Genomic DNA, 27,586 nt, shown 5'->3' on the forward strand with positions numbered 1-27,586 from the left:
TATTACAAGTATTTAATAATTTAAATTTTCCACTAGCCACTATGTGTAGAAGATTATTAGGTTACAATTTTTACTTTAACTAAATTATCTCTTTTTTAAATTTTATTTTATTTTACTATTGATCAGTCTGATTTGATTTTATATATCTATCTATCAACACCTATATCATCATTATTATCATTAATCACTTTTATTCACTGGATTTCTTGATCCTTAAATCAAGATGGTAAAGGTAAGGGAATTTCAAGCAGCATCATTGGTGCATAACAAGTTTCCTTAGTTACGTAACACTTAACAAATTATTATAACCAATAAATATGGTTCCTAAAGCTTATCTAGTTTCTATAAGTTTCATATCATACAACCTTCTAAAATTCTATTTTTACTACATTTAAATCTAGTGCTTTTTATAACAATGGCTAAAACTAAACATTTCAACACCCCCTCAGCTCCCTTTATTATGGCTCACAAATAATCTCCCAGGGATTTGGTTCTGTCAAATGGTGTCATCCAGCACCCATGGTAGCACATTTTGGTCCTTCTAATTCAGCTAAAAGAGCAGTTTTCAGTAGGGCAGTTTGAAGGCTGGTTGCTGAGTTTCAAGGCCATGAACTTTTCTCCCCACAGTCAGCAGGATGGATAATGTGTCCTCAGAACAAAATGCTAGGCCATAAGGGACCAGTAATATTTGGCCCCACAGTATCTCACAAGATTTTTGGACACAGTGCAAGAATCATGCTTCAACAGGGGTGAGGTGGAGCTGGTTGGCTCTGCAGTCCAGATCCATGCTAGCCGGTCTGCTTCTTTCCAGACATCCCCATCCCAATTGCTATGATACATGGCACAATAATCTTCAGCTTCTGCAGTTATCTGGGACTGAATGTTTGACTCAAACAGTCTGCTTTACATTTCTAATTGTTTACACTTTACTTCCCAGTATTCTTTCCCTTTTTCTTTTCTCCATTTTCATTTTTCAACTGTACATTTTCCCCTTTCAATACATCAATCATATCCATTGCTGCTCTAAGACAACTGCTGAGTACAGAGCACATAACAGCTTTCCCTTTCCCCTTCTTTAACACACAAGAAGCCTTCCATCTGGCAGGCTCCTGACAAATCTGATCAGCCATTTATCATTTGAGTCATAAAGTTTCATATCTCATAACCTGTAACTTTTAATTTGTTACTTATGAGAAAATAAAAAAAGAATTAATAACCTAGCCAACAGTGAGAGGGCTCATCCTTCCTCCTTCACCACCATCAGGGCATCCCCCATATCATACTGTGAAGCATGAAAGCCTCAGCAGTCCAGCTGCTGTTCAATCTGCTTCAAAGTCTTTTTGGGTAAGCTTGATGCCTGCTAGCTGATGCAGTTGGCATCTGCAAATTGAGGCCTGCAACAATTAGTGATAGCAAAACCATTTCATTATACCTTATATAGTCATGTTGTACCCAATTGCGTGTATCTGGGAGTTGACAATATTATCACAATTATTCAATCTAGGCAAGACTCACAAAGAGATCTTACTTTGGAAGTCTCAAAGGGGGGAAATATTGAGAAATTCTTCTACCAAACAAAATACTTTGAACTTAACAAGTCCTGAATGATTAAAGTATACAGAGAAGATATCCTAACCTTGAGAATAGATGCATCCTGGCAGAATTGCTCAAACAAGATGGGTAAGAAAGAACAGCTTGGCTGGACAACAGAGTTGGGAAACATCCCAGACAAGAAATTGTCCTCAAATGACTGAGAAGGAGTCTGGAAAGGGAAAAAGGAGTAGGGAGCTAACTCCCCAAACAACCACCAACGAGCACCTGAAACCCCTGTGCATGCATAGTGTATTTTTGCAATGCCAGCATTATGTAAATGTAGTACATAGGCGGAAAGTCAGAGACTTCTTGGAAAATGTATGAATATACATGTCTTTAAGTTATTTAAAGGATGAACTTTTGTTTTAGTGTGTGCACGTTAGGTGGAGTGATCCCCCATGCATCCAGTGCTGCAATAAAGAATGTCTGTCTTCTAAAACTTCAAACTAAGTCTTAGAGGGTTCTTTTGAGACTGAATTTAAGTAACAAGCTGATGTTTTATATATTCCAGCTTGGGAGTTTTGTCCATTCTGTTTCCATAAGTTAAAAGATTAAAAAAAAAAAAAAAAGCCAGACAAAAGAAAATGGCTGCCGGAGGCAGCACTCTGCAGGTGACAATGGCTGCATAATGGCCGTTTTGCTCTTTCTGAGCACCTCTCCCTCCTGCCTGGTGCTCTAATTTTGACCTAATAGCACTGCTCCCAGCATACATCAGGCCTTAGCATGAGCTGCATTAGCCAAAATCTGAGCAAGACTTCAGTGAAGAGTCACAGATTGTGGAAAGAATTGGAAGACTAAGGTGAGAAAAACTCGTAGGTTAAGATAAACACAGTTTAATAGGTAAAGCAAAATCTGCATGCAGAAGCAAAGCAAAATAAGGAATTCATTCATTAGATCCCATTGGCTGGCAGATGCTCAGTCATCTCCAGGACATCAGGGCTCCATCATGCATAACGGTTACTTGGGAAGTTCACAACTCTGAACATCCTCCATTCCTCCTTCTTCCCCAGTTTTTATTGCTGAGGAATTTGTCATATGGTATGGAATATCCCACGGATCAGTTGGAGTCAGCTGTTCCTGCTGTGTCCCCTCACAGCTTCTTGTGCACCCCCAGCCTACTCACTGATGGGGTGGGGTGCGAAGCAGAAAAGGCCTTGATGCCATTTAAGCACTGCTCAGCAGAACTAAAACACCCCTGTGCTAATACTGTTTTTACTACAAATACAAAATACAGCCCCATACATGCTATGATGAAGAAATTAACCCAGTCAAAACCAGTACAGCACCAAAGACACATGCTTCTGTTACCTGTGATCCAGCTTCAGTTGCTGGCACTTAGACCTCCATACACAGAGTAGAGTCACCTCACCCAGGAAAACAGTTAGTAATAGATTTTAATAAGAAGACACAATGGACAGTGCTGGTTAGGTTCAGAGCATAGCCAGATAAGCATACTGACCAGCACCCTCTTACCCACCACTGGCTGCTTTTCACAGAATCACAGAGTGGCTAAGGTTGAAGGGACCTCTGGAGGTCATCTGGTCCAACTTCCCTGCTCAAGAATGGCCACTTAGAGCCAGTTGTCAGGACCATGTCCAGACCACTTTTGAGTATCTACAAGGAAGCCAACTCCACAACTTCCCTGAGTAACCTGTTCCCATGCTTAGTCATCCTCACAGTAAAAAACTGTTTCCTGATGTTCAGACTGAAACTCCTTGTGTTTTAGTCAGTGTGAGGTTAATGGTTGGACTAGATGATCTTCAAGGTCTTTTCCAACCTAGATGATTCTATGATTCTGGTTCATTTTGTGCCCATCGCCTCTGGTCCACCTTCTATTTTGCCATGCTTGCTCCTACCCAAACATCCTTGATCTCTCCCTTTCCCTACTTTTGATTTATCTCCTAAACATCTCATAATAAGCCTTGTGCAGTTCCAAGATGCAATTCAGTTGCATCTCATGCAGTGTCCTGTATCCTCAGTCTCTAAGATGGCCTTCATGTTGTTTCATCTGATGGGTTTCACACCTGGACTGTTGGGGTGATGGCTTTGTCCCAGAGCCCTGTATGAGGTCAGAACAGGGTCCTGACTGGATTATTGGGGCTCCCCACCTGCCCTTGTTCCTCTCTCCTCCCTTCCACATGGAGACAAGCTTTCTATCACATAACCTAACAAACAAATGCCATCCATACTGTTGTTTAATTACAACAGTGACTGGTTTTGATGGAATTTGGCAGAAGGTTTGGGGGTTCTTTTTGTTTCAACATTTATTTTCACAAACATCTACAGAAAATCACTGTCTATATCAATTCAGAATATTAACATATTTTATGATTCTGTGATTCTGTGTATGCTGTTTACTCAACTGATATGAACATTTCTGTAAGTGAAGAATCTTTTTTATGAAAAGATGCCCCAAAACTCTTGCTTTAAAATTCCTAACTGGGGAAAAAAAAAAAAAAAAAAAAAAAAAAGACAATCCCTGAACAAGTCCACTTATTTTCTTTACATGCCATTACACCTTAAGCTACAGGTTTCTGATTTTCCAGTGTTTACTGTGTCTGTGTAAAATACAGACTCAGACCTGTTCCCCTGTCTTTCTTGGGTCCTAGCAGGCCTTTGTGTAGCCTGGCTTCCTAAGAACTGCTTCTGTCCTACCATCATTCCTGCATTTGAAAATAACAAAAATCTCCCTGTCTTTTCTATCCTTTAAGTCCCTGTGCTAAGTACTGTAAGATATTTGAAGCATCTATAATAGCAGTCCAACATCATAAAACAAGAAACCAACACGTGCATCTTCCCTCTTCTGTCAGGCTCTTTATCAAGAGCTCCGTGATTATTTTCTGAGTCCACAGGTAAAAGGACTGGGAAATGTGTATCCGTATCAAAGAAAAGAGGCAGATCTGGGAGCAGATCTGGAAAAGGGGGTTCTTGGGCATCAGTCCCACCCCAAGAGATGGTGGGTCATGAGGAACAACATGAAGACCTATCTGTCTGTCTTCTGCTGCTGCTGCATCTTCTGAGATAGCTTGCCACCCCTCATGAGTAACTCTCTCATTGGGTACCCCTGACTAGGGGATCCCGTGTCCAGGGCAAGAGAGGAGGGAAAGAATAAAAAGTATTGGAAAACTGAGTTTGCAAGTAATAGTTTGTCTGAGAGGAAGAAGTTGAGGCAGACAAGAGAAAGTGCTTCTTCACACCATACTGAACATGAGAATGAAGAAACTGGGACTTGGTGAACATTTTCAGCTGGGTATCACCATGGCAGAAAAACAAAGAGAAACGAGAAGTTTCTCTCAAAGTCTTTGTGAATCATGCAGCAGGGATGTTAGTCAGCATCTCCCAACTCTGATAGGTCAGAAGAAGAGAAAGCTCACCTGTCATTAGAAATAACTTACATTTTAGCAGTGTGGTTAACACAAACTTATAAATACAGACACAACTCCCTGCAAAAAAAACCTTTAAGTTGGACTATTTAGAAAGGTGAACCAAATATATCTTATTTAAGAATAATAATCATCTTACTAACCATCTGCAGTAGATAATAATGATTAGGCAGTGTCCTTTCCATAACCTTGCTCTGTCTCTGTGTATGAAGGTGCTGATGAATTGAGGCTGTCAAATGGAACTGGATCCTGCTCTGGAAGAGTGGAAATAAAACATGAGGAGCAGTGGGGAACTGTGTGTGATGGTGACTGGACCATGGAAGATGCAGAGGTTGTTTGTAAGCAACTACGATGCGGATTTGCCATTCAGGCCCTTAATAGAGCTCCTTTTGGAGAAGGATCTGGACCAACGTGGTTGTATCGAGTTAATTGCCGTGGTGATGAATCCACTCTCTGGAATTGCTCACATCCAGGATGGGGTGCTTTTACCTGCCCTCATTACTTTGATACTGGAGTTATCTGCTCAGGTAAGAAGTCATCCATCCTTGTACAATACAAAAATGCTATGAGGCTGAGATTAAACTTTGTCCTATCTGGATAAAGTCAAGTACTGCACAGAGGTAACACTTTCTCCATGGCCTCCTCTCAGCCAAAACAGCATGAAGTCTTCTGCTGACTACAAGTGTATGTGTCATTTGCCTGGGCATAGCAATGACATAGAATGAAAGTGGACAGAGTAATTGAAATAGAACAGAAGAAGAAACACTATTTGTTTCTACCACAGCTCTCCCAGGCAACAGGAGAGCAGTACTAAACTTGTTTTTGACCACAAATAGGGGCTAAAAAATCAGATGTAGACAGATGGAGAAGCAAGAAAATGCTGTGTTATGCCATAAAACTGCCATTCTTCTCCAGATCTTCATGTAAGCTAAAATAGGACAGTCTGCAATGGCAAACAAATCCAATGTCTGTTTGGCTGCCTTCATCTTCAGGATGTACTTGATTTTACTCTTTGGATAAAGTACCATTGCAAGAGGTTTTTCCTTCCCAGCTTCAGGACTTTACATTTGTCTTTTTTGATTTTTATAAGGTTCCTGTCAGCCCATTAATCCAGCCTGTGTACTTCCCTCTAAATGGCAGTTCCGCCCTTGGGGTTATCTCCCCCTACCCCTGAAACTCCATCACCTCCTTCAGGTTGTTGATAAAGATGCTGAACAGCACAGTTCCTAGGAAAGACCCAACAAGTGGTATTCCACTTGTTGCCAGCCTCCTGGTAGAGTACAACCCACTAATCACTACTCTCTGAGCCTGACCATCCAATCAGCTCTTTAACCATGTAGTTGTCCACACACCCATCCTAGTTTGGACAAAAGAATATTGTGCAAGACAATGTCAAAGGCCTTGTTGAATGTGAGGTAACACATGCTGGTCTCCCCTCATCCACAAATCCAGTCACTTCTATCAGAAAAAGTAGTAAGACCACATAGGCATGATTTACGCTTGGTAAATCCATTCTGACACTTCCCATTCACCTTCTTGTGTCCAGAAATGTGTTCCAGGAGGACTCACTCCATGTTTTTCCCAGATACCAAAGTGAGGCTGGGCAGCCTACAGATCTCCAGACTGTCTTTTTTGTCTTTTCTGATGATGGGTGCAACTTTTCCTGTTTCCTTCTTCTGGGGTGCTTCAGCTTCCCATTCATTTGAATAATGAATTCTTGAAGGCACACTCTAGTAAATGGTTATTTATTTATTTATTTATTTGGGGATTGCTGCTTCTCAAGCATTTGGCAGATGTTTATATCTTCCTTCCTTCTGTAGCTTCCCAAGGATTTAGTATTTTCACATAGTAAGACACAAGCATTCCCACACACCACTTCTCTCTTGTCAGTGGCATACAGGAATTGACACAATGGTTATTTAAAAGTGTCATTGGTCCTCAGAGGAGTGACATGTGTCTTACCCATGAAGGTATGTGAGTTATTAAATTAGGTCAGTACAACTAATCCTTGATGTTGGATTTCTTGGGTTTTTGGGGTTTTTTCCAGGTTTCTCTGGACTACGTCTGACTGGAGGGAACACTGCCTGCTCAGGACATCTGAAAGTAAAGCAAGAAGAAACTTGGGCTACAGTCTGTTTTTCACACATTGATTTCAAAACTGCCTCTGTTATATGCAATGAGTTAGAATGTGGCCAGGCTGTGGATATCTTGAGAGGAACTCACTTCGAAGACAGACATGAACTGATCTGGCAAGAAGAGTTTCACTGTGTAGGGAATGAGACTCACCTTGCACACTGTCCCAGGATGCAGCACGATAGTAAGACATGCTCTCATGATGCCACTCTTGTATGTTCAGGTGAGATTTTGGACTGATGGATGCAATTTATGTATGTCCTATATATGTCTTCTTTCTGTCAAGCCACAGCCTCCGCATATTTCTGTGATGCTCAGGGTTCTTGGGTGCTTCACCTATCATGCCCTGAGCCACCCATGGAAGGCCAGAGAGAAGCCCCACAATCTTTCATTCACTCTACTGAGAGTCTGCATTTAACATGGGCTGTTCTAACCACTTCACTTCTGCACCAGGGATGCAGATCTCAAAAGGGCTGTAATTTCTTTTATGCTACTAGAGATATGCACTCGAGCACTGAGGATTCCTTCCATGTCTTTCTCATATACATATAAGGAGAGATGGCCAGAGCAGACAAACGGGAACATGGAGAAATGAATTTATTTTCTATGCTGACAGAGAATATGTTAATCCCTGGTACTTGGGTTATAAAACTGGGAGGGGTTCCATCCCTTAAAAAGGTCAAAGAAGACAAAAGTTACAAATTTATTGGGGAAAAAAAAAAAAAGAGAGACCGAGAGAGAGAAAGCTGTCAGAGGCCTGGATGACTTTAGTTGTGACTGCCAGGTAACATTATTTAAGAACACCACACAGTCATGGCTGCTGGTGGCTCTAAATACAGCTAATTTATTGCTACCCACTACAGAAGTGATGATTAGACCTAGCAAGTACAATTTTTTTTCCTGAGGGCACAAATCAAAAGGGGTAAACTGAACATGGGGCAGAGCTGCTGGCAACAGCCTGTCACCAAACAAGCCTGAAAAGGACTGCAGTTCTTTCAAAACTGCCTTGGACACTGTCCCACTGGTCACAGCAATCTAGAGCTCTGACTGGGGAGCTGTGGCAGCCGAACAGCCCAGTTAAGGTGTCAGTAACTGACAGGTCTTGGCTCCTGCCTCCATCTTGCAAGAGTCACAGCTCAGAGAAGAAACCCAGGCCTCATTAGGGGGAGTACAATTCAAGAACCAGGCAAGGGTAAGAAGTTACAATGTGAGAAGACAGAGGGACTTCATGGGGCTGGCAGCAGGACATCATAGTCCTACCCATGCCACAGTTAAACTACTGCAAATACACTGATGGGCATGGGCTGTTGTGCTCAGACCCGTATGCTGTGGCATGGATGAAAACTGAGAATTGCACACTACAGCTGCTGCTTGCCAGGTAACGTGAGATAACCAGCTACTGGGAGAGACTGCTACTGGTGACTCCTACTCTGAGTTTCTCACATGCTCCAAATGCAAGGCTATGCTGGAATGGCCTCTACAAGAAAGAATGTTGCAAGGCAGCTGCAGTATTGTGTGGGAAGGAGGGAGCAGAGCAGAGGAGAAGAGGCTGAAAAGAGCTATGTAGTGCAGGCTACAACATGGGCAATAAAGACTTTTTTTTTTTTTTTTCAGAGCTGTCTTATGAGCATCCTGGTCTAACATGCTTCCCAGTAACCTGAGACATAGTGAGTGCTAGCTAGTTCCTTGCATCTAGTTCCTTACAGCTATATCTCTCTTACAATTTTCAATGTAATAGCATTAAAAAAAAAAATAAAATGTAACTGCTAAGTTCCTTTATTCTTCCTGCAGGCTATGGTGGGTACAGGCTGGCAAATGGCAGCACCACATGTTCAGGGAGAGTAGAGCTTCTTCATGGAGGCACGTGGGGAACCCTGTGTGACTACCTGTGGGACTTGCCAGCTGCCAATGCCTTATGCCAGCAGCTGGACTGTGGAGTTGCCCTACTGATACCAGGTGGACAATCACTTGGGAAAGGAAATGGATCTGTCTGGAATGGCACATTCAGCTGCAAGAAGAATGGCTCACACCTGAGAGACTGTCCTGTCAGTGAGCTACGTCATGACGAATGCCCTGCTGGAAAAGATGCTCGTGTAATATGTTCAGGTGAGCAGCAGAAAGGTCTAAGAGGAGAACTGAAAATCTCCTTCTCTGAGGAAAAAACTGGACCCAAAATCCAGAGCATGTCTGTGGAGCCAAGCTGCATATTTGTCTGCTGCTACAGGCATTTCCAGGAGTTGAGGCTGCACTTCACCTGTACCACAAGGCTGCTCTCTGTGAAATGCTCCTAATGTCAGGGAACAGCAAGAACAGGGCTGCTCCACAAGGTAGGATGAGCTGGGGGCAAAGGGTGAGAACCTTACCCACCAAGGCACAGTCCAAAGCATCTGCACAAAGGACAGAGGAAGGTACTGATAACAAGGTCTATGGACAGTCCCAGACAAGGCAAAGCAATCAATCAGATGTAGAGTCCAGCTGGAGAGTACAGTCAGGAGTAGCAGGAGACAAGACTGGAGACAGTTACACCAGTCACATAATTGAGGCAAGGACTGAAGGTCTGGTCTAGGTTTAAGTGAGGCCTTGGATCAGTAGTCTGTGGGTGCATAGCTGGAGGCCCTAGGTGAGGCTGGTCAGAACAATTAAGGTCTACTGGTTCATCCAGAGCCCTGAAACCTAGCACCCTGAGGCCCTGAGTTTAAAAATTGCAAAGGGGAACAGATCCTGAATTCTAGTCATTCTCAGTAAAATAGGGTGGACTGTAGTTATGACTATGGAAGCTCCAGTGGCCCACTGAAGTCATATTTACTACTGAATGATAAAGAAAACTCATTTCCATTTCCCAGTCGCTCCCAGGTTGTGCCCATGAGCAGTTATGAACATGACATCTCAGTACTGACTTTCTCTTATATTCAGGGTGCCCAGGGGCCAGGTTGGTGAATGGCACTGCATGCTCTGGCAGAGTGGAGATCCGCCATGGACACATGTGGGGAAGACTCTGCCGCTCCCACTGGAATTTGCAAGCTGCCAATGTTCTTTGTCATCAGCTGAACTGTGGCTATGCAAAGTCAATCCAGACTGGAGATCATTTTGTGGATGGGAATGGGTCTGTATGGAGAGATGCTTTTCACTGTGAAGGGTCAGAGTCCTGCCTGTGGGATTGTGCTCAAATGACTTTGGGCAATCCAACCTGTTCAGCCAGAGAAGCAGCCACTGTTATGTGCTCAGGTAAGTCAGGAATAGCTTTTTATGGGTACTGGAACTTCAGACTAAAGCAGCGTGGGTGATCTCACTCTGACAAGCAAGTATGTCAGCCTCCCTCTCCCCTCCCCTCCCCTCCCCTCCCCTCCCCTGCATGAAGGCTGTCTCCTCAATCAGTGGTGAGAATTCTTTTTTTACCAATGTAGAAATTTGTCTTCCATCTCTCTACTACATGATATTCAATACACTTTCCAACTCTCTTGAGCCCAGGTCTTGCTGAATCACTCAGACTCTCAGGTGGTGAGAACCGCTGTGAAGGGCAAGTGGAGATCTCACTCCACGGCATGTGGAGTAGAGTCCTGGATGACGACTGGGACACTAAGGATGCTCATGTGATATGCAGACAGCTCCAGTGTGGAATTGCCAAGAAAGCCTATTACATTACAAGATCTGAGCGAAACATGGGTCCTGTTGGCTTAAGAAGTGTCCAGTGTGGTGGGAATGAGACTCAGCTGATGCTCTGTAAGACCTCCTATTCTCAGATGGTGCCAATGGGAGTTGCTGAAGACGTTGGTGTGATTTGCTCAGGTGAGTTACTGTCCTAAAGGTACACAATGCTTCCTGGGGTTGTCTCTAGCCCACCTTGTGCTGTGGTCTCACCAGATCTTAAACAGCCATGGGTCTGAGCTTGTGATACCACCTGGTTGTATACTCTAAGTAATGGTAATTTCCATAATACTTTCTTCACAGGAATTTCTTAAAGAATTTATCTCACAGAATCAAAAAGAAATAATAGAATACAGAAGCTATAAGAACACTAATTTGGCCATGACTGCTATACATTTTTCACTTGGGAATTAAATAGGTTTTATTTTGTGACATTTCCGTATTTATAGATACCTGCAACCTTTCTAAATTAAACTGTTTCTGCTCTTCTCTTTTTTTTTTTTTTTTGTAACCCATCTGTAACAGACACTGACTCTGTCTCTGTCTAACTGAGTTTAGACAGAAAACAGCTTCTCTAGCTTTCTAAGATAAGGTGATTTCTGTATATACTTAGTATGACTACACACTCCTTCTTGCTTGCAACATCTCACAGGAATTATTCAAACATTTATCTGATGCAGGAGCACGCCTTTCCCTTTATGCGGTTTTAGCATCACAGGAGTTCTGCCCAAGAAACCATAACAGAAGAACTGGAATATAACAAGAATGTGATGCCTTAGAAGTGTTTTAAACATACAGCCATTATGCTGACCTGTGCATTATTGTTATATCGTATGTTGACAGCTGGGTTTTCTTCCTGCAGGTAGCAGACAGATCAGGCTGGTGAATGGAACAATGCGCTGTGCTGGGAGAGTAGAAATTTATCACGATGGCATCTGGGGTACCATCTGTGACGATAACTGGGATCTATCAGATGCTAATGTTGTTTGCAAACAGCTGGGATGTGGACACGCCATCAAGGCAGTTGTCTCTGCTCATTATGGTCAAGGCTCAGGACAGATCTGGCTGGATGATGTGAACTGCACCGGGGCTGAATCTGATCTCTGGGCATGTCCCTCTAGGGCATGGGGCCAGCACAACTGCCAACACAAAGAGGATGCTGGAGTCCTGTGCTCAGGTGTGTTCAGGAAATCCTTTTCTGAGCCTGTGGGTTGAAAGGGGAGGCTTACATGAAGGGGAAGAAGAGAATAGTCGAGACTTGCTTGGACAGCCTATTGCTCTCTTGACTACAAGCGTAGTTGTCAGAACATCCCCTTGGTCCTACCAAGATGCAAAGGGTCTACAGAAGTCCTTATTTTGCATTAACATACACACACACAAAAAGTGTGTAGTGGAGTGGGATATTTAGGGGGTAAATTGAAGAGTTCCTGTAAAGATTTCCACAGCAAGGGGCTGTGGGTGTTTCTTGTGTGGGCCTAGGTCATCAACTGCCATGTGATCGTTACAGTCAGTTACAGCTGGCTCTGAAACCAGTGGAAACAACCCTCTGTGCACCAAAGCATCAATCAATTAGAGGAGCCTATGGTGGCTCTGCTCATGTGTATTTAAGATAGAGTGGCAACTGCAAGAGAGAGGAGAAATGAAGGAGAAGTGGGAAAAGACACTGCTGGGGACATGGCTGGAGAGACACTTTCCATGCCTCTGACAGGGCTGTGGCCTGTGGATAAGCCACACTGGAACAGACATACTGCTGAAGGGACTGCAGCCTTTGGAGAGTCCACAATGGAGCAAATACAATCCCTGAAGGGACTGCAGCCGGTGAAGCATCCATGCTGGAGCAGAGGAAAATTATTAAGAAGCAAGGAGCAGCAGAAAAAACCACAACTTCCTGCACTGCCACCCTCATTGAAGGAATTGAGAAAGAAAACAAAGGAAATTAGGATGAATGGAAGGGATCAAAGGTGTTTCCCTAAGTGATTTTTTAATTGTTAATGTTTTCTTTTTTCCCTCATTACTCAAAGCAATAATTAAGATTCTGTTAACTTCAAAAAATAAAATTAGGTTAAATTTCCCAAGTCGCAACTGTTTTGCCTATGATAGCAGACAGTAAGTGTGGGAGACACTCTGGCAACACTAGTATCGGTCATGCCCTGGGACTTTGATTCTGTTATTCGAAATTTGTCTTGTTGTGTCATGTAAATGGTACACCCATTGTTGGGACAGGGGAAGTGTGGGGAAGGGTACAATCTATGTGTAAAAAGGGAAGAATGGAGAGTCTGACAGACCTTGTTGGAAGGGAAGATGATTGGGAAGAACTGCAGTGGCCTGGAGTCTGGATATTTTTGTGTCCAAGAATAGCCCATGAGATGCAAAGGGGTTATGTTGCCTGTGAAACCCCAAAAGAGGGCTGTGTTACTTTGCTGTGGGGTACACAGAGCCTACCATGTACTCGCAGCAGGGCTTCAAGAGGCACTGGGCCAGCTTAGTAGAGCTGGGGAATCTGGTCGATGGTCTCTGTCAGAGTAATGGTCCAGTAAAATGGTATTAACTAGTGTTCAGCACAAAAGGGACAATTCTGGTCAGAAGTTATCCGCAAGTAGCACTGAACTGGTCAAATTGCAAGCTTCAGGCTGCTTGTGGGAGCACCTACAGCTTAGACTGATTGACCTGGAGGGGGACTCTGACACCTTGGGAGGGGAAACTAGGGAGTCATAATGAATTAAAAAATTAGTCCTTTCAGGCAACCCTAGTTACAGTAATTAAGGAGCCCTACAGAAAAGAGTATGCTGGTCCCTAGACTATCCACTCAATGGGTCTTCAAGTACTCTGAGTGTAAATGAATGGAGAAATGTGGAGAAACTTACAGTATCCAGGGAGCAGAAGAGGCCTCTGCAGGGGCTATGACATTGCTGGGCACCAGAGCAGAGGACTTTGGGGAGTTTGGGGTGTAAGCCACTTGTAAAGACGGTACTGTACAATGTAGGAGGTCTTTGGCATCAGTTTATGGAGAGATATGTTGAGCAGTGCCTAACTGTGCTGATCCTACAAACAAAATACCCCTTTGAAAGGACTAGGAAGAAGGGGATAATCAACTGCAGTTTCACAGAATCACAGAATCATCTAGGTTGGAAAAGACCTTGAAGATCATCCAGTCCAACCATGAACCTCACACTGACAGTTCCCAACTCCACCAGATCCCTCAGCGCTGGGTCAACCCGACTCTTCAACCCCTCCAGGGATGGGGACTCCCCACCTGCCCTGGGCAGCCCATTCCAACGCCCAACAACCCCTTCTGCAAAGAAATACTTCCTAAGAGCCAGTCTAAGACTGCTCGAGTATTGTTACAGGCAAAGGGAGATGGACCCTGAAAAGCTTGTGATCACTAATGTTAGGGCTTGAAATCTTCAATGGCTGGGCACAGTTACTAATGCCCCTCTGGGTAGCACCTGGTGCAGTGTGCTGTTGATCGAGGAGTGGCCTATGTATACCATTCTGGAGTGAGGATGCCAGAAGAGTGCAAGCTTATAAGCACAGATGAGGATAATACCAAGGATCCAGCAGTATGGTTAACCTCAGCAAAAACATAAAGAGAGAATGAGAATTCTACATGTCCCCCTCCTACATACTAGAGACTCAAGGATGCATCTGAAAGAAAAGGGAGACAGTATGAAACACTGGGAGGAAAAGCCCTTCATTGACCAAGCACTGTGAGCACAGGAGAGAGCTTATTTAAACCATTCCCTTCTCCTACCCCCACTTCTGGACCACCTACTGCCCTAACAACTCAGTTGGACTTACCGCATGAGTGGGGTTAACCAGAGTTATTAGACTGTCCAGATAAAGCAGCCTCAACAACTAGTCTATACCTAATGATAGTGGCACTCAATAAATCTTACTGTCCTCTCTGTGTAGCCACGATAAATAAATAGTTCTTGGAGGAGAAACATGCACAGCTCTGGAGGAAGGGAACCTAAGCTTGAATAGATTGGTTTGGTACACCTTACTTGCTGCCACTGGCCCTACTGCCCCTGTCATCCTTGACATTAACTTTCTTGATGACCAGAGATGCATGGATGGGACAGAAAGGCTCTTAGAATAGGCAGTGTAGTTTGCACAGATGAGAACCAGCTATGAGACTCCCCAGGACTCTCTAATCACTCAAACAATGCTGAATTTGCTTAAACAGACCCAGGTATCAGTCCCTTGTCAATCCAGGTAATCTGCTGAAAGCAATATCAAACTGACCAAGGGGCCATGAATATAATCCCCCAAATAACTGTTTTCCTGGAAAAACAAGGGGTGGTCTTACACACACAGTCATCTTACAACAGTCCTGTTTGTCCAGTATGGAGGTCTGCTGGAGAATGATGGCTTACAATAGACTTTAGGGCTCTGCATGAAGTCACACACCCATTAGCTCTTACAGTTCCAGGCATGTTGCAGCTCTTGTATAAGCTAGAAGCTAAAGAATATACCTAGTATGCTATAACCAATATTGAAAATGCCTTTTTTTCAATCCCACTGGCCAAAGAAGCAAGACTTCAGTTTGTCTTCACCTGGAGTGGTGTGTAGTACATCTGGAACCAGCTGTCCCAAGGGTGGAAACACAGACCTTGCTATTTGCCATGGCATCATCCAGCAAAATTTAAAGCAACAGAATTACGAAGAACTTTCCTCTACCTTGATGATATATTGAACAACTCCAGAAGTACTAAGTAAAGTCTATAGGTAATCATTACCTTTTTCAGTGCTAGATTTGGCATTAAACACTCCAAAGTATAAATGACCCCCTGATATACAGATTTTAGGCATGCAAAATGTATGCAAATACATGCCAGCTGACCAAATGGCTTGGATAAGCACCATGGACCTCCACACAATAAACAAGAACCTGGGCTTTATTGGACATTACTGGATTTTGATGTAAGCAACATCCCTGGTAGTAGCCAATTGACCAAATCCACATATCAAGTGACCTGAAAGAAGTCATTTTGTGTGGGAAGAGGAACATCAGCAAGCTCTGGAACTGATAAGCAAGGGATAGTCCACAGCATGGCATTAGGACCAATATGGGTAGGTAGCAATGCAAAAAAAAATATTATATATGCATGCAGGAAAGAAAAGCATCATATGGAGTTTTTGGCACTGAGCATCTCAAGAGATGACAGACACTGTCGGCAGTCTGGTGTAAGATCCACAAAGAAGCAGAAAATAATTACTCCCCTCTAGAACAAGAAGACCTAGCTGCATATGCAGAGGGTGTCTGAGTGCCACTGTGGTTATGCCCTAGACTAGCTGTCCTGAATTTTAGATTTAAGGCTCCAAAACCACAGAGGGAGGAGCTACACAGCAAAAAAATGGCTACTGGCCCTTTGCCAATCTGCACATATTGGTTCCAACTCCAGACCAGGATTAGTTGAATTTACTATGTCAATGGCCAGTAAAGTATGAGGAAGACCAAACACCTTTGGCTGTCAAAGCCCTATAATATGATGAGTTAAGTACTGAAAATAAACAACAGAGTTCATTTACTGATGGATCCCATAAAAGCACAGCAGGAAACAAGAGGTGCGAACCCTTGGAACCCCTCTAGAGGAGAAACTGCCATGTGGAAGGAGACCTGAAGAAGTTTGAAAGGCCTTGGAAATAGCATTGGAACATACACAGGAGCATCAACAGACCCAGGTATACAGACTCCTGGATGGTGAATAATGTGGTAAGAAAATAGCTTGAAGAATGAAATTGTTGTAACTGGCAGCAGTGATGAAAAATGTTTTGAGCAGAAGGATGAAAGTAGTACAACAGCTGCTTGAAGACAGACCTAGTTAGCATGTCATGTGAATAATGCATATATCCCAAAAAAGGCAATTCAAGAGGACAAACACAGCAACCAAGCTGATCAGTTGGCTCAACCTGTCAGTAGAGATTTGGGATGGGAGAATAAAGGAAAACTATTTTTAGATAGATGAGCCTAGGAAACTGCTAAGCATGCTGCAAGGGATCAAGGACAAAGGCAGCTGCTTGGGCTTGCCTTGGGAAAGACATAATGCAAGCAATTAGGCACTGTGATATGCAATAACAAAACATACAGTGTGAATGATGAAACAGTATGCACAGTGAGAGAAATGACTGCTTGGAGATGCCTGGCAAGTGGATTATATAGACCAACTCCTTCCTCACCAGCAACACCAGTAGACACTATGTTCTCATAACGGCAGAACATCACGAGGGTGGATAGAAGCTTTCCCCACTCAGACAGAAAACACAAGTAGCACCCTAGAAGGACCTATCTGTTCGCACCATGGAATGCCACTTAGGCAGGAATCAGACAACATAAGTCATTTCAAAAAATACGACCATTCAAGAATTAGTAGAATGGGTACATCACCAAGCAGCTGGAAAAGTAGAGCTGTGCAATGGTTTACTTAAACCGATACAGCCCAAAAGAAAACCTGAGCTCCTTTTGGTGATAAAGTACCAGCCAGCCCTGAGGATGCTTGGATTGGGAAGCCTGCAGCAGCTGAAATCCCTTAAGAGAGTGGCCTCTATTTTTTGAAGATCGGGGTTTACTTACTGGTTGGTCTTTGGAAAAAGAACAATTAAATGTGTGCCTTTACATAAAGTAAATAATCTTACTTTACCTCATAAACTACATTCTTGTTCATGTGTTTTGCAGGTACAAGGTCTGAATCTTGTAATAAATATATGTTGCGATTGGTACAACTCCTATAATGTGTTTCCCAGAATAAGAGGTAGCATTTTATTGACTATATGTGCACATTGTTACAACATCAATACCTACTGTCTGGGACTAAGGGTAGAGTTTATAATGCATGCATTTTATGACTGTGATGGTGGTAAAATAGAGTGTATAATGGATGTGTGCTCAAACACTTCTTAAATAGGTGTTTCACACAGGTGAGGGGTGAAACGTATTGGCTACAACAGTCACCTGAGGCTGTATGGGTGCCTTGTGCTTCCGCACTTCTGCAGGGGAGCCATTCCAGCTGGCTCTGAAATTATTGTAAACAAGTCACTGCACACCAAAAATTTCAACGAATCAGAGCAGCACGACATCTACACTTCAACATACAAAGAAATATGCCTGCAACTGAGGGGGGTGGCCATCACTGTTGTTTGTTGACGTAGATGCTGGTGAATGCTGGCTAATCAGAGAGGATCGCTGTGTGACTTGGTTTTCAGTGTTAGTCACTCTTAGAGTGGGTTCCTCGGGCACTTTCTCATTCAGAGTGATGAACAGGATTGTTGGCAGATTCTGGATTTCACTCATCACAGCCAAGTTCCTAGTAGAATCAGGCCCCTCTAATTCTATTTTTATGTCTCCACTTCTAGAGTTCCTGGCTCTGAGGCTGGTGAATGGCAATGACTGTGCTGGGCGGCTAGAAGTTTTCTACAATGGGACATGGGGAAGCATTTGCTCCAATCGCATGTCTCAGCTCACTGCAGTAACTGTATGCAAACACCTGAACTGTGGAGATGGCGGGGAAATTGCAAGAGACTTCAAATATGGCAGAGGTTCTGGGCCCACATGGCTGGATCACATTGAGTGTACTAAGCAACATAATTCTCTCTGGCAATGTCAGTCAGACCCCTGGGATCCTCAGTCATGTGATAACAGAGCAGAAGAGACCCATATTTCTTGCATCGGTAATTAGAAATGCATCTGTACAGGACCTATGCATGCATATATGGACAACATAGTAATTACTTTGTTTATGTGGTATATATTACTTTGATTGGTATAGATTACTTTGTTATCTGGTATATATTACTTCTAGTTTCATGCAAATGGCACAAACATTTTTGTCTGTATTTTTGATGTAAATGAGTGAATTAAAATTACATGAGTGTCACTGAGTGCAGTTACCCAGTGGAAATCCCAAGGTAGTCCCTGATAGGATGGTGTCATTGCAAATTTTTAAAACAAAAGTCTATGACACACAGTCAGTCTGTGAGATCTGAGTTAGGATCAGACCTCTCAAGAAGTCTAGAGGCATGGATGTGTTTCTATGTGTATGGAGGTGTATCAGTGTGTATGTCCATGTACACCACATGCATGGAATAGCCATGGACAAGTATATGAATTCAGTTCTAAAGGTCCATTTCTAAGGCCTGCTTTTATGACAGTATTTCATACTTGTGGGTTCTAGATGACATTCAGATCTCCTGAAAGGGATTGCAGCTGCCTCACACAAGAAGGAAGCAAGCACGGCCATCAGGAATATTATTTAATTCACAGCATTAGCCAGTGATCCACCAAGTACTAAATAGGCTAATACATATTATAGGAAAAAATTAACTTGATGGTTAATTTTCAGGCATGTTATACTTCCTCACTCTTTTCAGAGAACAATCAAATTATTTACTTCAGTATTTAAATTCTGCAGGAAGAAAAGAGACAACATCTCCAGCTACATTTGCTGAGTGTCCAAATTCTACAACTTGTTCAGGTACCTCTATGTTTCTCTTTACTGGTCCCTATGGACAGTCCTGCTGTTTCAGCAATACAGAAGGTTTCTGTGTTTTGCAGACAGGGAGAAGTTACGAGTCATAGGAGGAGAAGATGGATGTTCAGGCAGAGTGGAGATTTGGCACCAAGGTTCTTGGGGAACAGTCTGTGATGATTCCTGGGACATGGCAGATGCTAGTGTTGTATGCCGGCAGCTGAGTTGTGGATCTGCTGTGTCTGCTCTGAGTGAAGCTGCCTTTGGGGAAGGGACTGGTCCCATCTGGCTGGAGAAGGTGCACTGTAAAGGAACAGAGCTGTCTCTTTGGGACTGTCCTGCCAAGCCCCTCTTTGGCAAAAACTGTGATCATAAGGAAGATGCTGCTGTGGATTGCTCTGGTTAGTGACTGGTCCTTTAGTTCATTACACAGATCTCTGAAGGAGGTGGACGGAGGAACATTATGTCAGCTGTACATCCCAGTGACTAGCCCCTTCATAATTTTGGCTGCAGGAAACTAACAAGTGATGTGAAGATGTTCTTCCTATTTTTCACACTTGCCTCTTCTTTAATATGGACTTGCCTTCCTTTTGCAGGTATGACAGAAACAACAGCATCAACCACTACAGCAGGTAAAACATTCCTTCTTCCCCCTTTCTCCCATCAAATGAGGAATTAATGTCCCTGCTACTGCACAGCAGGTAAACCAGCACTATATTCCAGCCCACCAAAAAGCATCTCCTGCAGCCTTTTGTAAAGGAGAGCCAAGTGGCACTATCAAGAGCTGCTGAATTCTAGCTGCTTGAGCAGGACCCAAAACTGGGCAGTAGGTGACCTGCCTCAGCCTGCTAGCATGGGCACAGGAGCAAGCTACAGAGGAGCAGCTCTTTGGGTCACCTCATCCTCTACCTGTTGCTTCTTCATTTCCATTCAGCTCCTCCCCACCGCCCTGCAACAGACAGTAAGAGAATTTCAACACCTGTCATCCTCTGCATTATCCTGGGGGCCCTTCTTTGCCTGGTCCTTGCCATTCTTGCCGGACAGATCCGAAGTGCCAGGGTACAGCAGAGAGGTGAGTCCCTCAGGACTGGTATGAAATGCCTTCTTGACATGGCTGAAGAGTGTTTAGGTGGCTGGGGTGTGGGTGACTGACATGAATGGCATCTGCTGCCACACAGATTTTCATGTACCATCTGCAGTGAAACAGCCCAGCAGTGCTTATCCTCCATCAGCACCTCTCGGTGACTTTCTGGGGACCAACCGGGCCATGTAGACCCTCTTAGGTCACTTCTTTTCATGAACCTAGCCTGAGTATGAACAGCAACTGTGTGAGTGATCACTGCTTTTTACTTTCAGACTCCAGACTATCTGATGACCCCTTCTTTGAGGCTGTCTATGAAGAGATTGACTATAACCTGATGAGGAAAAAGCAGAGTACAACTGGCCTCTCAGGTCTGCATGTCTTCCTCTTGTCAAGGGAAAATTCCTCCTGGTGACCCAGATCCCAATCTGATACTTTGCAGCTCCCATATCTACTGGGAAACTGAAAACACCCAGATTTGAGGAGAGGGGTTCCCTGCCCACTGGACTCTGCCAATTCCTCTCCTAGGGACAGTTCATTTTGTGCTGTCGTCACTTCAACCATAGAGCATAGATCAGTACAGGTCAAACAAACAAACTACAAACAAACCAACAAACAAAACAAAACAAAACAAACAAACAAAACAAACAAACAAAAAAACAGGCCCTTGCTGCAAATATTTAAAGCAGGAACAAATAAAGGAATAATTTGTATCTCCCTGCCAGCAGCTATGTGTCTCTGTAGGCTTCCTTCTGCGGGAGAGCTGAGCATGCACACAACCAATGTGATCAAGCAATGCCCATCTATTACAACTAAGAAAGCCCTTTTACAACATTCTCCCGCACACGTGAGTAACATGCAGTACAAGTCCTCAAGATTGGACAGTTAACTTAGCCCACGCTTTAAACCTTCTTATGATTGGATAAAAAGTGCCACATCAGCCTTGCCAGGCTTCCTGCCTTGTGTGACATCCTCTTCCGTCCCAACCCCTTCCGGGGGTTGTTTGTCTCGTCGAGTTTCTCCCCCCTCATTCAGGGTCACATCCTTATCGCATTCTTGCTCGGCTGAGGCTCTTATCACTCTTGTTCTCACACAGGATTGCTCACATGGCCATTCTCTTGCAGAAAGCCCTCTAGAATCCCAACATCCTTCTGTCAGTTACTTTTCTCCCTTAGTGGCTTGCCTCCTCCATGAGCCATGAGAGGTGTTATAGGGCCCCTGAGAGATTCTTGGCTATTCCACTGTAAGCCCATTACCTTGCAGGAGTAATACTGACTGACCAAGAATCCATTGGACATGAATGGTATTGCTGTAACCTACTCTTCCTCATGATGCACTTAGTAGCTAAGGAGAGTTTAATCTGATATCACATTCTTTCTTATTTGCCTAGATTCTTATTCAGAGAATTCAAAAATAAAGGCACAGTTTTATAGCATGGACAGTGATGAAGAAAATGGTCCTGGAACAACTCAAGGTAATGGAAGATAGGGATCCTACAAAGAAAGATTTGGAAAATCAGGGTAGCTTTTAATTTCCAAAGCATTGTTGTGATTAAAACTGTTTTCTTGCTGTACTTCATGTCTGCCAGTGATGTTTTGATGTGAACTGAAAATTTCTGTTTAATTCTTGTGGTGGAAGAATGTCACACAATCTCGTATACAAGTGCTAGTCTTGTCTTTTGTATGAAGATGAAAATAAATGTTTGTGGTAGTATTGAACTCTTCACAGGGTCCAGTCACATGAATCCAACAATTTGACAAGTTTCTCCCAGATATTGCAACTGTAACAGCTTGTAAGCTGTTACTTCATCTTTGAGATAAATGGGGAGAACTAAGACAGAAGAAAAACATGCTCCAAATAAAAACATTGGCATATGATTGGAGTTGATTACGGAATTTTAATCTGAGTGATCTGAAGAAAATGCAGATTGCCAGATGTGAGGGTTTTTTAATTTGAAAAATCTGAGGAAGAGCAAGTGTTTGGAGAAGAACTGCATATTCCTAGAGCTGATCAAAAAGCTCTTAGCTATTGACTGGTCTCCAAGAGATCAACTGCTAAAGGCATGAGCAGTTTTGGACCTCAGCTGTGCATATCTCAGACTCTCTGCTGTGCTATGTCTTTAATTTTATTTTCTGTTGTTTTTCTTATATTAAGGTTCCTTATTATTTAAAATTAAACTAACATCTTTTCCTTACTGGCTTTGAAATTCTTATCACAAAGATAATTATTCCAAATAAGATCTCTTTTTTTTTTTTTTTTAAATTCAGATTGAATATTGAGTACTAGGTAAAAGGTGAAATAGGAGTGCTTTGATTGACGTTCATTTTATATATGTCTTATTTGTATGTCCATGTGTGTATGTGTATACTATAAAACAGTGAAAGCTAATATTCTCTGAGGGATGGATTCCAGTTAAGTACAGAGCAGAGTGCTAGCTGACCCTGAGGGATCAGAGAGCTGGTTGCTCACAGAACTGAGTTTGATGGATGGACTATGCAGTAAGTAAGGAATTGGCTGGATGGCCACACCCAAAGAGTGGCAGTCAACAGCTCAGTGTCCAAATGGAGATCAGTAACAAGTGGTGTCCCTCAGGGGTCTGTACTGGGATCAGGACTGTTCAATATCCTTATCAATGGCACAGACAGTGGGATTGAGTGCACCCTCAGCAAGTTTGTGGATGACACCAAGCTGAGTGGTGCAGTTGATATGCATGAGGGAACGGGTGACATTCAGAGGGACCTTGAGAGGTCTAAGAAATGGGCCAAAATGAAGCACACCTCATGAAGTTCAACAAGACCAAGTGCAATGTTCTGCACCTGGCTCAGGACAATCATCAGGATCAGCACAGGCTGGGGGATGAATGGATTAAGAGCAGCCCTGCAGAGAAGGACTTGTAAATACTAGTAGGTGACAAACTGGACATGAGCCAGCAATGTGCCCCTGCAGCTCAGAAAGCCAGTTATATCCTGGGCTGCATAAAAAGAAGTGCGGCCAGCAGGTTGAGGGAGGTGATTCTGTTCCTCTACTCCTACCTGGAACACTGCATCCAGGTCTGGAGTGCGCAGTACAGGAGATACATGGATCTGTTGAAGCAGGTCCAGAGGAGGGCCACGAAAATGATCAGAGGGATAAAACACTTCTCCTGGAAAAAAGGCTGAGAGTTGGGGCTGTTCAGCCTGGACAAGCAGAACTGCAGATACTTTTCTACAAAAGTGTGGCCTAAGTTTGTAGCCACATATCCACATAGGCAACCAGCCAGGGGTGGCTACTTAGCTAGATCATTTCAGAGAAATCTAACAGAAGGTGGCTAAAGTAATGAAAAGACAAGGAAGCAGGTGCTGCACAAAGATAAACAAGGAGCAATTTGTTGTGCAATTACAAAATGTTACTCTAATTAAACCCTGTAACTAACTGTCTCCTTCTCCAGATCTTCCCCTTATGTCCCTCCTCCATTTTGATTTTCACCTTGTTACAGCAATGTATAACAATTATTGTAGCTATATCATTGTTGTCTGGAGTACCTTAGAGTCCACAGGAGGATTCTTGGTTTATTATTGTCATTATCATCATGGTAATGTCAGTATTACAGGCCCTTATCACTTGATCCTCAGCTACTGCTTTCTCTAGTGGAAGATCTCTTCCTGTTATAGTTAACACCTGTACTGTTTCAGAGGTCTCCCTACTGCCTGGAAACGCCCTTGAAGATGGTTATGATGATGTGACAGAAGATCCTGGACCTAAAGATGCTTCTCCTTCTGGGCAGAATGAACAGGAAATCATTTGGAACCTTGAAGAAAATGACAAAAACAAGGATTCACAGACAGGTGAGGCCAGAAGAGCAGCACTGTTCATAATCTATAGTTATTATGCAGAACTCAGGGAAAATCAAAGTGAAGGGTGTTGCGGGAGGATATTGGTCCTGCACAACTCTATGAGAGTTATAACAAGCAAAGCCGTTTACTTTTCCAATAGTACATATTTATGCTCTCACCAAAGCTCTTACTTCATAATTAGCAAATCAGCAATTAAACAGTTATAAACCTTTTCTCCTATCAGCATAAGACCACTCTAACACACGCTGTGCAGACCAATCACCTTCTTGTTCACACACAGTTCATGTGTTCATTGTTCATTCAACTTCTCACACTTCAGGACTTTTCCACAGTTTAGCATTGCAGCTGTCCGTTGTTTTCCCTGCTGCCTTGGCACACCTCAGCAGTTTCTTATCTTTCTCCCAAGGCCTGTTTCTCATCAAAGCCTTGCTGCTTTTCAGAGGCTGTGCAAGGCTCACAGGCCGATGCCTCCCACAGGAGGGTACCTCAAGAGATCACCTAGGTTTTATCTAACCCCTGTCAGGAAGGAACACTACCTACCTACACAGAGTGTAGGTTAGATGTCTGTTATTCTGTTCTTACAGACATTCAGTAGCAGTGCTTCCACAACCTCTGCAGGTAATCTATACACATGCTGTGTTTTCTTTAGAGCTGTAAAATTCTTGCCTGTGGCCTAACCTGAGTCTTCAATGCTGCAAAATTGTTACTTCTTGCAGTGACCCTGGGGACAGAGGAATTGAATTTATCTTTGTAACAGCCCTTTAAGTACCTGTAGACTTTTAATATATCTCCCCTCATTTCTGTTTTGTATTTTGGTTCTCTAGACTGCTGCAACCTGAATTAGACAATTTTCTACTTAGGTCTTGTTGACTAGACCTCTGCTCATTCTGTATGTCTTCACTCACAGCAGGTCCATATCTTTCAAAAAGTGTTTCAAAACCAAACTTTTACAATCTTTTTTTACAGCATGGTGCTAAGACCTTATTAGTGTCAGGTAGAGCAGAAGGACTACTTAATACATTTTATAGGATATACTTCTGTTTATGTGTCCTGGTTCAGCTAGGATAGGGTTAAGTTTCCCCAGCAGAAAGAGAGGGGGAAGGGATCTCCAGGCAGGTTAATCATACCATGCTGATGTCAGGTCCAGGGGCCTGAAACTTTGATTTTACTTTCTCTTTGGCTTTTTGGTGGCGGGGGAGCTGCTCCGTGACCATTTGTGGTATTTCTCTGCATATCTTTTGTCTTGTTCACTGTTATTGCTGTTTATTGTTGCTATAATTGCCACTGTTGTTCAGATTATTTATCACACTGTTGTATTAAATTTCTTCTTATTTCAGCCCGGGGTCTGTGCCTAACTTCCAGCCCGACCGGCTGAGGGTGGGGGAGGGGCAACAGCAACGTGCTCTCCGGTCCCGGCAGGAATTAAACCAACACATTATGCATGCTAGTGTGGGGTTTCTCTTTTTTGAAACAGCATGACACTCCTGACAGTTCACTGCCTGAACTGATGCAACCTCAAATCCTGCTCTGTAAAATACCTCATACCACCAGACACTGATCATTTTAATTATGCAGTTGATTGTTTCTCCCTTTATCTGTTGTCCTGTAAGTGTCCTTATTAGATTTCATTCTGTGGTCATCAAAACTTTGCCAGGATCATTTGAATTATAGTATGTTTCATCTGGAAAACACAGTAAGAATATCTGTCTTTATCTTAGGACTTTATAAAAACACTTAGTTGTATTTAGGGCTGTCAAAGAATCTTACCTGGTACAGTGAGCTACACTGAGAATATAATTTTTGACTGAATTTGTACCCAGTCTACAGAGGTTTGAGATGGACCATATTTCTCTAGTTTACTTATGAAAATGTCATGTAGTTGAATGACAATTTGCTCTACTCATAAAAGCCCTTTCAGACAACCAGAAAGAAAAATAAGATTAAAAAAAAAAAATCTGGTGTGATTTATTTTTGATAAATCCATGTTATTTGTTAGCTACCTCCTTTTTTTCTTGTCTCCTTACAAGTAGTTTATTTGTTCTCATATATTTCTGAAGCTGAGCTTTCTGTAACTTCTAATCTTCTTTCTTCTCCCACACATTTATTTTTAAATAAGTATATGTTGTTCATGTTTTCCCAGACTTCACAGCCTGTTCTCTGTGAGTTCTTAAAGACAGCGGATAGTGCCTGAAGGACGGATTCAGCTAGGTTTTTATCCTAGCACTAAATGTTGTCAGGCCCATCTAATTTAAAAAGAATTGAAAAAAAAAAAAAAAAGTTTAAGATAGACTCTTCTTTCTCTGTGTGTGTAATATAACTGCAGAACAACTTCTGATCAGCAGCTGAACTCTACCTTTTGGGGTAGTGATAAATATATCTGACATACTGAAGACATGAAAAAATAATAGGACTCAAAGTGAATAGAGAAACATTAGAGATATTTTTTTAATGGCTAGTGATTGTATTAATTTTATCATTTTGCCGGAAGTTGTATACATTTCTACCTTATATGAATTTCAGTGTCTTTGTGAAACTCACTTGCCATTGACTTCATAGAAACCTGTTCCATTGTTTTGACAAACCTTGCTGTTTGCAAAAACTGTGTATAGCTAAGGTATACTCATCTCTCTCATCTGTTGTTTGTCTTCTAAAACTTAGAAGATAGTAGGGGTTGCTAAATCTGGTGGTCTGAAGGAGAAGCATCTTTAGGTCCAGGATCTTCTGTCACATCATCATAACCATCTTCAAGGGTGTTTCCAGGCAGTAGAGAGACCTCTGAAACAGTACAGGTGTTAACTATAACAGGAAGAGATCTTCCACTAGAGAAAGCAGTAGCTGAGGATCAAGTGATAAGGGCCTTTAATACTGACACATATGCACAATACATCCTGCAGTAATTAGGCTTAGGCATGCAGTCTACCAAGTAACTAGGCCCTAGATCCCCTGGTCTCCCCCAGCTGCTGGTGTCTGGGCATGTAAGCCTCCAAGACTCAGATGCCACCCCAGTTAATGGCATTTAAGAGTTCTTTCCACTCTGGTCTCTCCAGTTGCTGGTACCACAGATGCACAGACCCCTCTTACCCTCCATACACACACACACACACAAGAGAATGGAAAGCCCCCTTAGTCAGGAAAGCGATAAGTAATAGAGTTTAACAAGAAGACATGACAGATGGTTGCTGATCAGATACAGGGCATGGCCGAACAGGCATACTGGTCTGCAGCCTGTTTACACGCAACCAGCCCCTTTTATCCTGTTATAATTCTATTTTCTCATGTTTGTTCCTCCCCAAACTACACAGCTCCTCCCTCTGTGCTTTTGTTTCCTCCCATAAGGAGCCCATAGTAAGTTGTCTATAATCCCAAGATGCTCCAAAGATGATCCAAGTCTCATACCTTTGTGGGCAACACCTCTCAGACAGTAAGGTGGGTTTCAAACACAGACAATGGGCT

At 42.9% G+C, this 27,586-nt stretch overlaps 1 protein-coding gene and 1 long non-coding RNA gene across 3 annotated transcripts in view; one reads left to right on the forward strand and one right to left on the reverse strand.

The window, feature by feature from the left end:
- The window catches only part of LOC141955903 (uncharacterized), a 48,728-nt gene that overhangs the window by 2,760 nt on the left and 18,382 nt on the right, over window positions 1–27,586 (reverse strand). The window lies entirely within an intron of this gene.
- Window positions 1,677–26,904, forward strand: LOC141967029 (antigen WC1.1-like). Its single transcript, XM_074920362.1, has 15 exons — window positions 1,677–1,680; window positions 5,189–5,503; window positions 7,024–7,332; window positions 8,901–9,215; window positions 10,023–10,334; window positions 10,578–10,895; window positions 11,617–11,931; window positions 18,108–18,422; window positions 19,163–19,225; window positions 19,306–19,620; window positions 19,816–19,851; window positions 20,154–20,295; window positions 20,583–20,671; window positions 21,691–21,774; window positions 23,972–26,904. Exons 1-15 carry the CDS (start codon window positions 1,677–1,679, stop codon window positions 24,337–24,339), a joined length of 3,300 nt encoding a protein of 1,099 aa, XP_074776463.1. The 3' UTR covers window positions 24,340–26,904.

This window comes from Athene noctua, chromosome 1 (assembly GCF_965140245.1).
Source record: "Athene noctua chromosome 1, bAthNoc1.hap1.1, whole genome shotgun sequence".
NCBI classification, from domain to species: domain Eukaryota; kingdom Metazoa; phylum Chordata; class Aves; order Strigiformes; family Strigidae; genus Athene; species Athene noctua.

Excerpts from the sequence above, each read along its gene's own strand:
- LOC141967029 (XM_074920362.1), top strand. Across the intron at positions 5,504-7,023 it reads TACTGGAGTTATCTGCTCAG|GTTTCTCTGGACTACGTCTG; the intron begins GTAAGAAGTCAT and ends GGTTTTTTCCAG. Across the intron at positions 18,423-19,162 it reads GACCCATATTTCTTGCATCG|GAAGAAAAGAGACAACATCT; the intron begins GTAATTAGAAAT and ends TAAATTCTGCAG.